This window comes from Anarrhichthys ocellatus, unplaced genomic scaffold (genome assembly GCF_004355925.1).
Source record: "Anarrhichthys ocellatus isolate YVR2014 unplaced genomic scaffold, GSC_Weel_1.0 scaffold180, whole genome shotgun sequence".
Lineage (NCBI taxonomy): Eukaryota > Metazoa > Chordata > Actinopteri > Perciformes > Anarhichadidae > Anarrhichthys > Anarrhichthys ocellatus.
This window is the reverse complement of record NW_022280210.1, coordinates 1,221-13,658: the sequence shown is the minus strand read 5'-3', so window position 1 is coordinate 13,658 and position 12,438 is coordinate 1,221. Positions and strand designations below refer to the sequence as shown.

Below are 12,438 nucleotides of genomic sequence, written 5' to 3'. Positions count from 1 at the left end.
ATAAATGATATAATGATATGATAAATGATATAATGATATGATAAATGGTATAATGATAAATGATATAATGATATGGTATAATGATATGACAAATGGTATGATGGTCTTCTAGAGAGAGACATGTTATAACTGCACAGTGCCCAGAGTTTAATATCGTACACATTAGATACTAAACTACCACTTGTGCTGATTATACAAACTGAATATAACGTATATGTTTGTGAGCTTTAGAGGTTCTGGTAGGCACTTTTAGCTTCCTGCTCCCAGTCTTTATGCTAAGCTAAGCTAACAGGTGCTTGGCTGTAGCCTCATATGCAATGGACACATATGAGAGTGGTGTCAATATTCTCATCTAACTTTTAGCTAGAAAGCCAATAAGTGTATTTCATTTCACTGTTCCTTTAAGTCTTCTCTTTACATGCAATATCTTAAGTGAAGCAGCATATTTCCTGTATGAATTGGTTGCCTCCTGTGGTGCACATTTTCATATCGGCTGCTGGTTGGGGGAGCTGACGCACACAGAGACCTAAACTCACAGCGTGAGGTATAAGTTGCCGGTTGTCTGCCCGTGGTGAGTCTTATCAGACTCTTTACTGACTCCTCCTGTCTGCTTCTCTCTGTGATATGAAGACGTGCAGGTGTTGATCATGAGTCACAGCGAGGATGACAGTGACAGCGGTTATACATCATCTTTACATTTAATTAGGATGTCATATTTTTACACACATTACCCTGTTAATGATTCGATTTATTTGTGCTGTCCTACTCTTTAAACATCATATTTTCTACAATCTATTGGTTTCGTGTACAGGGACAAGAATTGCCGCATTAAAATGATGCCAACGGACAGTCGTTGGAGGAGCCTTATGTGTGGAGGAGGCATGCACTGAGACTGTGTTGCACCTTGAGCACGCACCGGTGCAGAGAAGAAATGAAAACAGTGTTGTATAGAGAGCAGCTGACATATAGAGAGTATGCTCTGCACCCATCAGCCTTTACAAAAGAAACATGACATCCTTAAGTGAAAAGCACCAAATGCCAAAGCACATTGAATTATTGATCACTTTGAAATGTGAAATAGTGCCCAGGGCCTCGCTGCGTGTGCTGTGAGAGTGATTCATAAGAAGAGTACTGATGTCACTATTGATGCTGCTTCTGCATCGTAAGAGTGTGAACAATGAATTATCGGGAAATGGATGTTAGCATGCTGGACAGCGGGAGAAGCTGGTTTGAGGAGAGTTCTGAGCTGATCTTTGTTTCGGGTCTCCGCTCTTCTTATTGATCCCTCATTTAAGAGGATTACTACTTGTGTGTGTGTGTGTGCGTGTGTGTGTGTGTGTGTGTGTGTGTGTGGGCAGCCTGTTCTCATACAGCGTTAGCGGCAATATGAAAATAAATGCTGTAATTTGTAGATATCCCACGATACCTCTCACCCTGGAGACCCCTGTTTGTGAACCGTGGGAACCGAGAAGTCATCGTTGGTTTATTTGTTACATAACCGGTCACATTACTTTAACTCACACCAGGATCTGTTGCTGAACCTAACTCAGTATTTCACCATCTTTCCAAAACTCACCGAGTAGTTCTGTTGCCTCAACCGAACTAAAGTTGTTTTCTGTGAAGACGGAAGTTTGTTTTGAACAGACTGTATTCATGTCATGAGCAGAAACTGACACCTGTCGTTGTGCTTTCGTGGGAAAACGCACGAAGAATTCGGAGTATTTCTTTGTATGATATCAGACGAACTGTTGTATGATGCGTAGGTGTTGACCGCACAGATAGACAGATAGAGATGATATGAAACATGTGGATTCTTTCAAGAATCAAACTCATTCATCTGGTCAGTGGCTCTCTGCGTATTGAAAGGTGTATCAGAAAACATGGACACACACATTCTACATGACAGTAGTCATTGAGCAGATGCTTCTATCCAAAGCCACTTACAATTCAGATTCTATCACATTCATGCACCGTCGGCACAGCTACGGGAGACATTTTGGAATTTTGGGGTTAAGTGTCTTGCTCAAGGACACATCAACATGCGACTGGCAGAGCCGGGGATCGAACCACCGATCCTCTGATTGAAGGTCGGCCCTGCTCCCCACTTACCCACAGTCAATGTGGAAGCACTGACAGATTTGTATTTTTCTCTTTTTTTTATCCCCAAAGTCATCACATGGAAACTGAATGTCAGAGCTGAGAATTATCTGCAACACATTCTGAAGGTTGACACTCTCATGCCCCGGACAACTCAAGACAATGATCTCAGAGCACTTCACCTCAGTGTGCAGGCCATTTCTGAGTATTGACCTCCTTTTGTTTCACTTTGTTTGACGTTAATCAGTATTTCTCATCCTCACTGAACATGACGGGGAACCTCAGCAATGTCCGAGCGTCAGATAACGGTTCAACATCAAATGAGTTGGTAGCTCCACCAGTTTATCGTGGTAGAGAAACGCATCACAGGCTTCTGTGTCCAGTGATGAGTTGATGAATTCATTGACTGCCAGAAAGATTATGAGATGAATAAAAGTTTGTGGTAATTTTAGAGGCCACTGTTTGTTTTTGTTTTTTTCCTCATTTTTTCTGCAGCTTTTCTTATCTCACGGTCCAGTTATAAAGCTAGAAGAATTGAACACAAAATCAGCTCAAAGTGGCGTCTGTCTGGCTTCAGAGCAGTCCGATCCCAGTGAGTTAATAAGCCGGTGTTGTGATCAGAGAGAGACGCTCGTGGCCGGGTCGCTGGAGGAACCGCCGGGTTTCACTGCTGCAGGAACGTGGCAGCGAGATTCAGAAGCTGCTCCACTGAAATCTATAGCGCTGAGCAGGAGTTTATCTTTGGCGTGGTTATTTGAACTCGCTTCCCCTGAAACAGCTGACCTGAAACTTATGTTCTCTATTTCTTTTGTGGTGTTGTGATTTTTAAGGTTCTTAATGCCTCAAAGTGAGCAGCCGCACCGCTCAGAGTTCTGCAGAGGTAACGTTAGTCTTTTTAAGACAGATGCAGATTTGACCTTTCACTGCTTGTTTACTGGAAGTCAAACAAATACAGAAGCCAAAAGCTTTACACACACACACAGCCTGTAAACAACGCTGTTGTTCTTTTACTGCAACACAGAATCATGTCGCCTGTTACATCTGAAATCCAGTACTTCTTACTATGCATGACGAGGTATTTAAATGATATTGTGAAGTCATATCTGCCGTATACTCTGGTTGAATATGTGTCATCCTAAATCTTAAATTGAAATTAAAGTAGGGAATCAACCCTAAACCCTTCTATCCAAACATGTCAGTGCTTTGAACTATTCATCACGTTGGTCTAATCTCAATCCTCCTCTGTTCTCTCTCAAGGTTCAGCATCCTCATTAACCGTCGCCTCCCGGTACCGGTTCGGACGTCGACATGGGTCGCTGGGATCACTCCTCCCTCCGGTCCCCTGCCCTGAGGATAGCAGTCCTCACGGTGATTCTCCTCCTGGAGCTCCACCCCTCGTTGGCCGGCGCTCCCCCTGAGCAGAGCTTGGGTAGCTCCGTTTCCGCCGTGTCCACCAATAAAACCGAATGCAGCAAGCCTGAGGCGTGCGCAAAGGGGGTCGTCCTGCCCATTTGGGAGCCCCAAAACCCGTCGTTCGGGGACAAAGTGGCCCGGGCGACGGTTTACTTCGTGGCTCTGGTCTACATGTTCCTGGGCGTGTCGATCATCTCGGACCGTTTCATGGCATCGATAGAGGTCATCACGTCGCAGGAAAAGGAAATCACCATCAAGAAACCCAACGGGGAAACCACCACCACCACCGTCCGGATCTGGAACGAGACCGTCTCCAATCTCACCCTCATGGCTCTGGGCTCTTCGGCACCCGAGATCCTGCTGTCGGTCATAGAGGTCATAGGTCACGGGTTCCACGCCGGCACACTGGGCCCCGCCACCATCGTGGGCTCCGCGGCCTTCAACATGTTCGTCATCATCGGGCTCTGCGTGTACGTCGTGCCGGATGGCGAGACGAGGAAAGTCAAGCACCTCCGCGTCTTCTTCGTCACGGCCACCTGGAGCATCTTCGCCTACATCTGGCTCTACCTGATCCTGTCCGTGATCTCGCCCGGCGTCGTGCAGGTGTGGGAGGGGCTGCTCACCTTCTTCTTCTTCCCCATCTGTGTGCTGTTCGCCTGGGTGGCCGACCGCCGCCTGCTGTTCTACAAGTACGTGTACAAGCGCTACCGCACTGGCAAGCAGCGCGGCATGATCATCGAGACCGAGGGAGACCGCCCGCTTCCTTCCAAGGTATGCTCAGAGGAACTACTACTACTACTACTAGTACTAGTACTTGTACTTTACTTTAGTATTACTGCTACAGCGCAGCTTCCCACAGCGGCTGGAGTATTTATAGGATTAAATATCCACGCAATGATAAAAGCTTCCTACAACACTGATCTGCATCTTTACAACTTGGGTATATTATATGTTTGGTTTGTCCATCAGCAATAATAACATTGTGTTCATCAAACCAGTTGCTGAGATCTGGGAATGCAGTAAGATCTGTAAAGAAGTCAGGCGCTACAAAGGTCTGCTGTGCTATGAGGGATAATTATCCTCATTACCGGTTTACTCACTTTCAGTTTCACCTCCAAAGACATTTGTTCAGATAATTTGACTGAACACGTGCTATCTACTGGTTTTGTGGTTTTGTGTCCTTCGGACCGACGTTACGTTAAACACAAGAGTTAGATGAAGGCAAAGCACTTGTTAGGTTTAGGAAAGACATCATGATTGGGCTGAAAATAGCTACGTCCAGGTCGGTTTAGGGAAACTCTCACAAACAGTTTAGTTTAGGCGACAAAACCACAACGTGGTGTGGAACACGTGTTGTTCTGGTACTAAAACCTTTTTTCGTACGTTCATCCGAGCTGAATAATAATCGAACATGTTCAGAATAATTTACTTCAAAAAGTAGGTATTTCCTTTCAATGGTAAATAGTTTGTAGACAAGGAAAGTTCTACTCTTCTTATCCCGGGCAGGTGTCACTCGATATGACGACATTGGAAATAAAAAATAAAAAATTGGAATATGTAAAAAAAGCATCCGAAGCTACAATTCCTCCATCAGTGTGTAATAACCAGCAGTGATGCTAGGAGCTCTCTCTTCTAAATCGGCCAGAGACGAGCCGAGCAGTCGATGCTGATGAAGCCGTCCTAAAGCGAACATGCGTTGGAGAAAACAAAGGAGCAGATACGTTGCTCTATGAAGGCGGAAGTGAGTTCATGAGAGACATGTGTCCGAACCAATTACCTGCTTTACTGACTGGACATCTATCCGTGAAGAATATTACTGCAAACACACACGGATAGTTCTTAAGTACTGTCTGTTTTTAATTTCCTGTTGTGTGATTACTATCTGCTGCTTTGTGTGATGTCCGGTGCATCTAATTACATTTTCAGTGTTGTGGCGTACGGTACAGTCACGTAGAGTCTCTTCTGGTGATACCGTTTCTCTCATTTAATTATGAAGAGCCAGTGCTCCGTCAGCACAATTTAGAAGTTTTAAATTGCCATCGTGCTTAGAGAGTTAAACGACATTTCATCAACACAACTGTAAAAGGGCTTTCAATGAATACGAGAAGAAGCCCTTCACTGTGAGAGAAACAAATGGCTGCCATGGTGTTGACCTAAGGAAAGCTCCGTCTGGTATCTGCTTGTAGTCACACGTACGTTTATTTTCAGGCTTGTTTCATCACCATTCGTAGCAATACCTACGAAAAGCTTCATGTTTGTTTCAGCTGTTTGTTCCCCGCGTGAGACGAGAAGTCAACGTTGATGTTTCTGTCATGTAACTGGTGTTCTTCAGTGATGGCATTTCTGTTGTTATTTTAACCCAAAGGAGGATATTTTCCTAAATATAACTAAGTCGTTTTGTTGCCTAACCCTATGGATGTAAGAAGCTGAAACTGTCACGTGTTGCTGGACTTCGTAGGAAAACCAACGAGAAATGAGGAGTAAGATCTGGTGGGATATCCTACAAACCGTTGTATGAGGATACGTTGTTCTTGTAAACAAGCAGAGAACTTGTGATATGACACATAAACATAAACTATGTCTGACCTTTGGTTGCATGGCTGTTAGAGGCAAATCTACACACACAGTTCTCACTAAACCTCCATGATGGCACCAGAAATGGTTTAATCTTGAAATTTGACATCAAATCAATGGCACTGATTACAATTCTCTCTTTTCCGTTCCAAGGTGGACATCGAGATGGATGGGAAGATGCTGAACTCTCATGGCGTTGACTTCCTGGACGGTCCGCTGGGTCTGGATATCGATGAGAAGGATCTGGATGAGGAGGAGACCCGGAGAGACATGGCCAAGATCCTGAAGGAGCTCAAGCAGAAACACCCCGACAAGGAGGTGAGTCGACCTCACGCAGAGAGCACAACCACCGCCGCTCCTGTCGGGGTTTCTCTTCTCCTCAGCGGTGTGTTCTTTTGTAGGAAATGAACCGACAAAAATAAGCAGCAACAGATGACGCACTTTTCCGTTCGCTTCCACTACCGCGGTGATTATAGTGATGAATGCAGCTGAGGTATCATCACAACCTCTCAAATGAATCTGATAATGATACGTTTCAAAGGACACAGAGCAGGCATTAAATCCACATGCAGATCAAAGATAAACACAGTTAAACTCCAGTGGGTTCATATTCCCTTCAACGCATGATAAACATATAGAATAGATAATGTGTCTTTGGTTCATCGACTGTAAATGAAGACACTCAGGACCGTTGAAGTAATACCTGCCTTAAATAAAGAATTAAATAATTAAAAATGTCTGATAATATCGCAAAGATGAAAACCATGAAACTGGACTGAACTCTATACTGCAATGCGAGAAATCTTCTTTCCTCATCGTCTCTTTTTTATCCGACCACTGTGTCTGTTTGCAGACCTCTTTAAAAAAATCAAACATGGCGTTCCACTCATCGCCCCTCCTGTTCTCTGCAAAAGGTTTAACAATTAAACGCATAATGGAAGCTGCAGGCATCAAGACAAGCAGCTGAAACACTAATCCGTCTCACACGCATGAGAAGCTGCTGGAACAGCTTTTTACGCTTCTGCCCTCGTCTCTCTTTGGAGTAACAATGAGGCTGATTAACCTGTCGTCAAATACAAACATTTCCCTCAGTCATATTTTCACAACTCTGATCTCTGTGTTCACGAACAGAACGTCAAACAGCAGCACACACACTTACAGGTTTCACTTTGTTCACTTTTAAAATGGCCGTCACAAACGGTCCAGTGGTCGTCAACACGTTTAACAGCTCGCAGCCAAAGATGACGAGCAACAGGTGTTTGAGTTTAGCCAGTGACCGTGTTGACTGGTGACTCTCAGCCGAATGCGTCGTGGTGGCTCGTCAGCTGTTGAAAGCACCAACAGAACATGTCGGTGTCCTCGTTAAAGCCTTCCATCAGTGTTAAACACAGACAGACTCATCTGTGTTTCTTTTCTCCCTCAAACATTTACGTTTGTTACTACGGACGCACTCGTCACCAGTTAACACGGTCACTGGTTAAACTGAAACACCTGTTGCTCTGAAACGGTCGTGATTCTGTCTGTTCTGTAGAGTTTGAGTTGGTTCTGACAACCGGACATGAAACAACCAGATAGTTTTAATTCAAAGTTTAAAGCTCAATAACTCATCTGGATGGCTTGGACAAAACAACACTTCTGTTGACAACATGCACACGCATATTTTTGATGACGTTGGCTGCTAAAGTCTCTCTTCCTCAGAGTAACTTAACCAAAGACACTGTCGATGGAAATTCTAACTTGACATATTATATTTACATATTATTTGTAAGATCACTGTTCTTTGAGTGTTTCTGATGTTGGATTCACCGACATGACATAGCATTACTTATTTATCCAGACAAGCTTCATGAATCTCTGTGATTCAGCCGGACAAGCTCAATGTTCAACAACGTCATCGACGACATTCTTCCCACAGTACCAGATACGACGGCCTGGGGTCCAGTCTGGATTTGAATGTGGCTCAATGTTTTAGAACAGCTGCCGTGTTGAAAACCTTTTCCTACTGTTTTCACGTGCTTTCTTGTTTCCTCTGACCAGGTGGAACAACTCATCGAGCTCGCCAACTACCAAGTCCTCAGCCAGCAGCAGAAGAGCCGCGCCTTCTACCGCTGCCAGGCCACCCGGCTGATGACGGGCGCCGGCAACATCCTGAAGAAACATGCCGCCGATCAGGCGCGAAAGGCCGTCAGCATGCAGGAGGTTCGCTCTGATGTCGGCGACAACGACCCCGTCTCCAAGATCTTCTTTGAGCCCTGCTCTTACCAGTGCCTCGAGAACTGCGGCACGGTGGCGGTGAACGTGATGCGACGCGGCGGCGACTTGGGCAAAACGATTTCTGTGGACTACCGGACGGAAGACGGCACGGCCAACGCCGGCTCGGACTACGAGTTCACAGAGGGCATGGTGGTCTTCAAGGCCGGTGAGACAGTGAAGGAGATCCGTGTGGGGATCATCGACGACGACATCTTTGAAGAGGACGAGAACTTCCTGATCCACCTCACCAATGTGAAAGTGCTGACGCCCGAAGGCGAGGAGCCCGAGGACGGCGAGGCGGCCAATCACGTGGACTCGATGGCGTGTCTCGGCTTACCCGCCACGGCGACCGTCACCATCTTTGACGACGACCACGCCGGTATCTTTACGTTTGAGGAGCCCGTTTACCACGTGAGCGAGAGTGTCGGCACCATGGAGGTGAAGGTGCTGAGAACGTCGGGGGCTCGCGGCGTGGTCACGCTGCCGTACAAGACGGTGGAGGGGACGGCGCGAGGCAGCGGGGAGGACTTCGAGGACGTTCACGGCATCCTGGAATTTCAGAACGACGAGATCTTGTGAGTAACTCACCTTTTCAAGTTTGAATCATAAGTGTTAATGTTATTCGAGCAGATATTTATCTGTCATGATCTGCTCGATTTATCATCGTTCACGCTATGTGTCGGTGTGATGCTGCAGATGTTGCTGCTGATGATGTGAGAAAGTGGAGGTGTGAGTGTGATGTGGTGGTCACGATGAGCGGCGAGGCGGACTGCTAATCGGGGACCAAATCAACAATCCCCCACCCTCTTTATTTTTCACTTGTCTCCACTTTCTACTCATTCGTTCTCTACTTTCATCCTCGTGTGTCTGTTTGAATTCTATCTGCTTTGGATTCTGCTTTGCTGCTGTTTTAGTCTTCTGTGGGTTTGATTCGGTTCCACTCTGTGCTGTTGTGCAGTCAGAACAATGAGTGAAGCTTGTGAGCCGCCGGAGCCAAGACGTTGGGTTCTTTGTTGGACGGCTGATGGTTTGAATGTCGGGACATGGAAATAATTGAATTAGAAGTGTTGAAGTTTCCTCAAGTGAGGCACTTGAGGGAAACCTTAGAGGGGCCGGATGCTGCAAGCGGTAAAGGAGTTCAGTAAGCAGCCGGGGTTCAGGGCAGTGCTAAGAAGGAGCTATCTCTTCTCAACTTAATTTGGATACACAAAGGCTTTTAAAAGGAAACGCCTGCTGCCCTTTGAGATGACTTCAGACTGTGTGAGAACATCCCAGAGCAACCACTCACGCAGCCAGCTAGAGCCTTTTATTTGTGTCATCTTGTTTTGTGTGAAAAGAAGTTGACGTTTAATTTAAGGATCCCTGCCGTGAGACACCGCAGCCACAGTTCAAAGCTCTTCTCAGCTCAGACGCAGTGGACTCATTATCTGATGGTGACTCGCGGTGAGGTCCGTGATTTTAGTTTGACCGCATCCCGGGAGGCTGTTTACCACAGCGGTGATTTAGAAGGTGACGAGGCTCTCCATCCTGACCTACTCACAGCTGAGAGAGTTAGATCCAGCTATCAGACAGATGTTTGCACACTGCTGACATCTGCAATCTTTTTAACAGTAGACATCAAGCTACAGCTGTAATGAATATCTTATTGTGATTATTTTGACTTATAAATCTTATAAAATTGATTATGTGTGATTTTTGCGAGGATCTGTAAGAGTTTTTTTTAAGTCTGTGTAGGTCAGGACGTCTCTGCAGCAACATTTTTCACTTAATATTATATTTTCGAACACATTTCGCCTTTAATAAATATTACGCCTCTTGCAATTTCAAAATTGCATTTGGGCATATTGCGATTTTTATCAAATTAATTGTGCAAATCTACATCAAGCTCAGAGTATCATCATGTTGCTCACAGGCTCTGTTATAATTGCATTTTAATAGTTGTTTATTACAAACAGATGATGTGTGATGATGAAGAGTCTTTGCCGTTTAGACTACTGGGAGATTTGTAACTCAGTCCAGATACTGGTGGTGTTGGCTGATGAAGCTGATGAAGCTGCAGAGACTGGGCAGAGATGGGGAGTTTGAGGGACCCGTGTAACATTGATCATGCTTGACAGCCACAAAAAATGACAACAAGGAAATTAAGAAATAAACTACAGACCTTAAACGTGCAATGGATTGAAGTTATGCTTGAGCTTCATTTCTAAATGGATCCTTCAGTGCAAAATGTGTTCTACTTATTGTTTCATGTTGTTAATATCAACATATTTCTGTTGCTCATAGTCATCTTTACACTAGTGAGACATTGTCTTTGTGACTGCTGCTGATTTCAATCCTGTGTTTTTATTGACCAACGTCAGATGGATGTGTGTGTTGAAGCTGCTCTTTTGACACATGCACACAGGTATGTGCACACTTAATACACTCTCCATACGTTCTCACAATGCCAGGTGAAATTGCTGTTTTTCACAAAACACTCAACATTGTTTTTCTGTTAGAACGCTGGGGAAGGTGGGCTGATGGCCTCTCTCTCATACAGCAGGGTGGGCGTGTTCTCCATGTCGACTCAAATGACTGTTTGCAGTAGAGACTTCTCGCCGGGGCCTCGTCCTGTCTGGGCCTGTAGCTGTAGTCAGAATACAATCAACTCCACAGCCTCCAGCAGTGGGGGTGCTTTACTGCCTGGGCCTCTTGCTAGTTTATGGAGTTGTCAGCAGGCTTTGACCATTTGGATCATTCATTATCACAGAACATTGGCTCAATAAATATCTTTTGGAGGGATGATTGTCATTGTCTTCTTTGGAGGCTTGAGGTTAAGAGCTGCTGCTGCTGTGGGCCTGTGGCTGGTTGAGATACTCCATGTGATATGGGACAGTATTCAAAATGAACTAGACCTGCCAGTTGGTGCAGACATGCAGTGGGGAGGAGATGTAGAGCTCCGTCTGTGTTTAGCTGGCAGCCATCAGTTGTTGGTTGCAATAGTTTGCCTTGGAAACCCAAAGTTTGCTTACAGCGCTTGTTTGGAAATGTTGCGATTGTTTGTGAGGACGGGGGGTTGTAATGTCATGAAACAAAGTGTGCTGTCGCGATGAATGAGTGGGAGAGATGCTGTCTTAGTAACAGTGAAACTTTCTCACTTTTCTTCTGTTTTTGGTCCGATTTGAAGCAGATGTCTGGAGGGCTGGCTCGTTCAGCCTGTGGCCGACTGCATAGTTTCCATAGCTTGTTGCTCTTACAGCCACGACTAAGTGGGTTTTAATAACACTTTGTCCAAATCAAATGATGGACTGTCCTTCCGGCTATCGTGGTAGCTCACTGTCTGTGTGTGCGTGCGTGCGTGTGTGCGCGTGCGTGTGTGCGTGTGCGTGTGTGCATGTGCGTGTGTGTGTGTGCGTGTGTTTCCTAGGGGAAAGACCCAGAGGTGGAGCAGAATGACTGCAGACTATAGCACTCGTCTCTGAAGTGGAACATGTAGGAAGAGGCCATTTTGTAACCAGAAAATCACAAGTTTGACTCCCACACAGTGTCCTTCAACAGTCGCCAGGGAATAATGTTGACTTTAGTATCGCTGCAAACCACAGATACATTGAATGTTCAAGTATTTTTGGCATCATCATGATAATGATTACTTAGTCCACTCTGGACTGGTGGGAGTGGGGATGGATGGGTGGGTCAAACCAACACAGGACTTTAACCCAGGAGATGGTTGTTCATGTTCGGTATGAAACTTAAAGTAAATGTTGATGCTTTTTATGTTACATCAGAAAGTCGGTGGATTATTTATTTACTTTAGTTACATTATGTTACGATTCGTTGTTACATTCCGTTGTTAGGTTACATTGTTACAATATGTTACGTTGTTACGTTACATTGTTACGTTACATTGTTACGTTACATTATTACATGACGGTGTTACATTACGGTGTTACGTTACATTGTTACATTACATTATTACATTACGGTGTTAGATTACATTGTTACATTACGGTGTTACCTTACATTGTTACCTTACATTGTTACATTACGGTGTTACCTTACATTGTTACATTACGGTGTTACCTTACATTGTTACGTTACAGTGTTACATTACATTGTTACATT

At 45.0% G+C, this 12,438-nt stretch overlaps 1 protein-coding gene across 2 annotated transcripts in view; it reads left to right on the top strand.

Annotated features, from left to right (window-relative positions):
* slc8a1b (solute carrier family 8 member 1b) overlaps positions 1-12,221 on the top strand; it is a 19,178-nt gene extending 6,957 nt beyond the window's left edge. For both annotated transcript variants that reach the window (XM_031878465.1, XM_031878464.1), the window contains 3 exons: positions 3,355-4,281; positions 6,238-6,402; positions 8,122-12,221. In XM_031878465.1, the coding sequence (XP_031734325.1) occupies positions 3,406-4,281; positions 6,238-6,402; positions 8,122-8,916 (1,836 nt within the window). In that variant the 5' untranslated portion in view covers positions 3,355-3,405 and the 3' untranslated portion in view covers positions 8,917-12,221. The remainder of the gene's footprint in view (positions 1-3,354; positions 4,282-6,237; positions 6,403-8,121) is intronic.
* The last annotated feature ends 217 nt before the right edge of the window (positions 12,222-12,438 follow it).